Source organism: Phaethon lepturus, unplaced genomic scaffold (assembly GCF_000687285.1).
Source record: "Phaethon lepturus isolate BGI_N335 unplaced genomic scaffold, ASM68728v1 scaffold44627, whole genome shotgun sequence".
NCBI lineage: Eukaryota > Metazoa > Chordata > Aves > Phaethontiformes > Phaethontidae > Phaethon > Phaethon lepturus.
In genome coordinates this window covers 598-5,372 of record NW_010554881.1, presented here as the reverse complement: position 1 = coordinate 5,372, position 4,775 = coordinate 598, and the positions used below count along the sequence as shown (strand labels likewise).

The 4,775-nt window shown below is 42.1% G+C and overlaps 1 protein-coding gene across 1 annotated transcript; it reads right to left on the bottom strand.

Moving 5' to 3' along the window:
• Positions 1-212: 212 nt before the first annotated feature.
• On the bottom strand, positions 213-4,545 carry LOC104624578 (membrane-associated transporter protein-like; the record flags this gene model as incomplete). The annotated part of the gene is made up of 3 exons (XM_010291980.1): positions 213-437; positions 3,247-3,452; positions 4,422-4,545. Coding segments are annotated over 3 exons (555 nt in total), but the record flags the coding sequence as incomplete, so codon positions are not given.
• Between the last annotated feature and the right edge of the window lie 230 nt (positions 4,546-4,775).

The following is a 4,775-nucleotide window of genomic DNA, read 5'->3' as shown; positions in this document are numbered from 1 at the left end:
CAGGAATGAAGTAATAAAGCAGTCAAAACACAGAAGCTTTCAATCTGAGGCATTAGGCAACCAGTTTTATCAAGTCTCCATTTTGTAATGCTCTGGAATTGCAACTGCTTGGAGGAGGTAAAAGAGGAGGACGTGCCCGCAGGACCAGCACGGCAACAGCACCGGTGCTACTGATCCAGAAAGGAAATTTCTTCCAGTGGCTCCGCACAGTCCTACTCCACATATCGAACACAAAAAGCAACAAAGCAGCAGCCGATCAGTGCCACCGTAGATGCCGAAATCACAGTGACCGTGCTGCCAGCAACACTGACCAAGAGCCCCAGGCCCACACCGAGAATGATCTGGGCCAGCTGGACCATGCAGGTGAGAGCGGCACAGTCGATGCCCTTCCCTCGCCCATAGTCTCCAGTTTGTTCCCCATCCTGCAGCTTCAGGTTCTGCAAAAAAGCACAAAACAGCACCCGGTGAAACTAGACGGTGCCAATGCATGGCCACGACCCCAGGTGCAGCAACACAGGCCAATAGCTCTCTGCTTCCCTTCTGGTTTTCCTGCTTGTCCCACAGAGGTTATGTAAGTCAAACAGAGATTTAACAAGTGATAATGAGTTTTCCAAGCTCCCCCCAAATTGTCCCGTTTCTACCATCTGCAATTTTCCCCTCTATCCCTTATCTCAAGGAAAGAACTGAAACTTGATGTGAAAAATGAGCCATTTCCTTCAAGTTCAGGCCTATTTGAGCTCTGGCAAACTGACATTTCACAATACAGGACACCCCATCGTGGATGATTTAGCTTCCACTCTCACGGTTGAAGGAGACCCTCAAAGGGATGTTGAGTCATGCTATGTCCCCCTGCACATACAGAGCGTAATTCGTTATAATGGAGCACTGTGCTCTGAAGTTATGGCTCAAAGCACATAAAGGAGTTCAGTACTAAAATCTAGATGTAAGGCTTTTATTGCTGGGGAAGAAATAATTTGGAAAAAAACCTCCAGACTAGGATTCTTTTACACTACTGAAGACCATTATTAACCACTGATTATCTGTATATCTGCCATGATATACATAGCAGAGCAAAAGTCTTCATTAATTATATACAAGTGTCTCATACATAACCACCCTGTGAGGGTGGTTGATCACTGGAACAAATTGACCAGCGGGGTTGTGGAGTCTCCATCCTTGGAAATACTCAAACCAGACTGGACATGACCCTGGGCAACCTGCTCCTGGTGGCCCTGCTTGACAGGGGGGTTGGACTACATTATCTCTGGAGGTCCCTTCCAACTTCAGCTGTTCTGTGGTTCCCTCCAGGGAGGAACTATTCTGTTTTGCTGGGAAATTATGTGATAGTTTACACATTTATTGCTCTTCTTGTATAGGCTGTTGAACGGAGAACGTTGTATTGTAACAAACAAGAGTTTTCCATGATGTAAGCTAGATGTGCTGCTGTCTTCTGGTATCCAGACACTCTCAGCCATTAAGATGCTTTTTGCTTTTTGCAAGACCTATTACATTGCCTTTGAGCTGTTAAAGCTCAGAAGTACGGGAGGCAAACAGTCTCTTACTAATCCAGTAAACAAAATTGAATTTGGATCCTAGGGAAGAGCAGCACGGAACAGGAGTTGAAATGGCAAAATTTTAAAACCCAGCACATGATTTTGGTAGAATGCATAGTGAGGGAAAATGTCTGCCCTTTGTTCTGGAATGAAAACAGTCCTCTCACCTGAAGTATTTCCAATTTTAGACACAATTTTTTTGGAATGATATCTATTTTGCTGGGCTGTGCCCAGTGTTCTTATGTGCCCGTAGTTCTGACCACAATTATATGACTGTTTGAATGAATGCAATCTTGCACTCGATGTTTCCTCTTTATTTTTTCGAGCTTGTACATTTGAGCTAAACCTAATTCTGTTAATAACAGATCTAACATAGAATTATGCATCATTTAACAGCTGGCATAGCAAGTACCATACACCAAACAAGAAACAATCCGTTCTTACAAGTAACATTCAAATATATTAGCCTATTAAATATAAAGTCCATGCACTCTTCAGCAAATTTTATTTCACTTTTGTCTTGTAACAGCTCTGAATCAGAGCTAGACTACAATTTTGCCTTTACTCCCTCTCTCTGAGTTGGCTGGCCCAAGGTTAGGATTGTGATCTCACCCTAAAATGGGTTCATCTCCTGTCCTTTGTTATACCTTCCTAAAACTAGATAACGTGATCATTCTCTGTTGGAAGGAACAGAGAAATTAACTGAAGAATTAGGAATCAGATCTATGAAATATTTAACCACATTGAGAGATCCTCCTAGGATTCAAAAGAATAATTAAGAGTTTTCTTGTGTTCTTCATTCAGGTGGAGATGCTTAGAAGTTGTACAGAACAGTAGGGCATGTTCTCAAGGACTCGATCTAGCCCTGTGCTGGTCTCAACTATGTTTCTATGTTGTTTTTTCAATAGTTCAACATTTCCTTTATTAATTTCTTCAAATGTCCCCAGATACAATGAGAACTTTTCCTAAGTCCTCTCAACTCCCCTCAATCTTCTTTGTTTCCAGTTCTCTCGCTAACTCAGAGACCTGAGAGAACTTTTCCATTAAAGAGCTCAACACTTCGCAAGACATAAAGATCCTGCTGTGCCCCGTAACATGATATAAGGAATGCAAGTTTTTCCAGATTTTCCTTGGAAACAGGACTGCATGCCGTGGAGGACCAAAAACCAACACCAGACATTTAGAGAGAGAATGAGAATGTGGTATATAATTTAATACTGAACTATATAAAACTGTACTTGAATTTCATATCTTTATTAGCTAACAGCTTTTGTAACACTTTGCAGTTAAGTAAAAATTCTGCCAGCCCTTACCGTGTGCTTATGAACATTAGGAACTCAGAAGTCAAGCCCTCAGCTAATACAGCTGGAAAGAAGGACATAAGGAAGGCAGCACCTGAAGGCAACACAAGCGGAGCCCTATTATCTGCTTACTGCCTGAACACGTACTGTGATTGGCTTTGTTTCAGCTGTGATAATAAATAAGTAATTGTCTCACTGCAGGATTGTCTGGAGAGTTTGGAGCTGGGACTTTAACTCTCTTTGTCAGAAACTTTCCATTCATTACGTGTCATCATAAATAGTTTGAAATTAAAATTAAAAGATGCTCACCAGTTCTATACAGTCTTCTCCCAAATTAGACTAAACAGACCCAGATGGATATAAACTTACCCTTCCTTAGACATTGAACTCACCTCTTCTTCCCTGTGATATTCTGCAATGAGGTGGAATGGCACTGTGTACAGCGTGCTGGACATGACACCAAAGAGGGAACACAGAGCCAGAGTGGAATAGACATTGGGAAACAAGCCAATTAATCCAGTACCCAATCCAAAAAGTAGGTATCCAATGAAATAAAGTCCCTTTAATCCTATGTATGGCAGAAGGATTTTCTGCAGGTCTGTGAAAAGAAAGTGAAAATGCTGATAATACTAAAACGGGTCACATTTCATCAGAGAGTTCCTTTAAGGGGTTTTATTCTGTAAAACGCAATGAAGAAAATAATCTTACTGATTTTGGAAATTGCCTCATATTATCGTAGATATAAACTTGCCAAAGAATACCTGCTCTCTCTGGAGATAGTCTGATTCTGGGGTAGCCAACTCCAGAGAAGAAGCAGTTAACAACCATTCTGGAAGAACTGCCCTCATTGACAACGTCAGACATTTCCGCAGTTTGATTATAATGTGAATATTTTGGCATCAACCTCTGTCTGGGCTGAGAAAGGCGCTGCAAAAATGCCTGTAGTTAAGCTCCAAAGGGGAAAAGGTTTCCCTCAAGCCTCTTTTAGATGCTCAGTTCAGCCCCCAAAATGCTACTCATTTGAGTTTTTGGATCGCAAGGAGTTTCTTATAAACCTTGGTAAGAGCTATGGTGAAATCTATCTGGGGAACTCTGCTAGCATATTTACACATCATTTTGGAGAGCAAGACTCGTGCTTCTGGCAAGAACTTCTGCTGCATTGTGAAAGAGTTATTTTATGAGGAATGCAGACGGGGAGAGGCCATCAGAGGGATCTTCAAGAACTTACAGCTACAGCACTGCTAGGTGAAAAAGCATCTCAGAGTCATGCCCATGGCATCCATTTTAGTCTGGCATTTATCTTCAGGATGATTTTCAGCGTTCAGGGTCAGTTCACATGCAGAACAATGCCTTACTCCCAAAGTGACCCCTCATCATGTGGTCAGGAACTGTTCATGTTAAGATACGAGTTTCTAACAATGCTGAGAATATAACATTTCTTGAAGTTTTAATGTGGAAAAAACCCAGCTGATTTGGCATCGCTTCATTTTTTTAAACAATGGCAAGTAGAGAACAGCTTAAACACTGTTTCAAAACACAGTGCTGGAGTACAGTCCTGGGTACTTACAAGAATAGACTGACGAAGAAATTGCATTGATGCACAGCCCCCAGCACCCCATCTCTACTCCTGTTTTGTAGGTAAGGTATAGCGTGGAGTTATGAGGTGCATAAGGACTACCCTGGTATACAACCTGAAAGAGACCACAAAGATCACAGAAGGCAAGGACGGACTGCATGTATATATCTCCTTCCTATGGGAACATGGGACCCAACACAGGGCCTCACCTTTGGTGAGGGAGATAATTAGCACCCAAGAAATCTGTTAATCAGTGCCCTAACCACCCCTTCACAGTTGTCCAGGTTTCACACTTATTTCTCCCAGATTCTCACATCCCAGGCTCCTCCTCATTTATTACCCTCC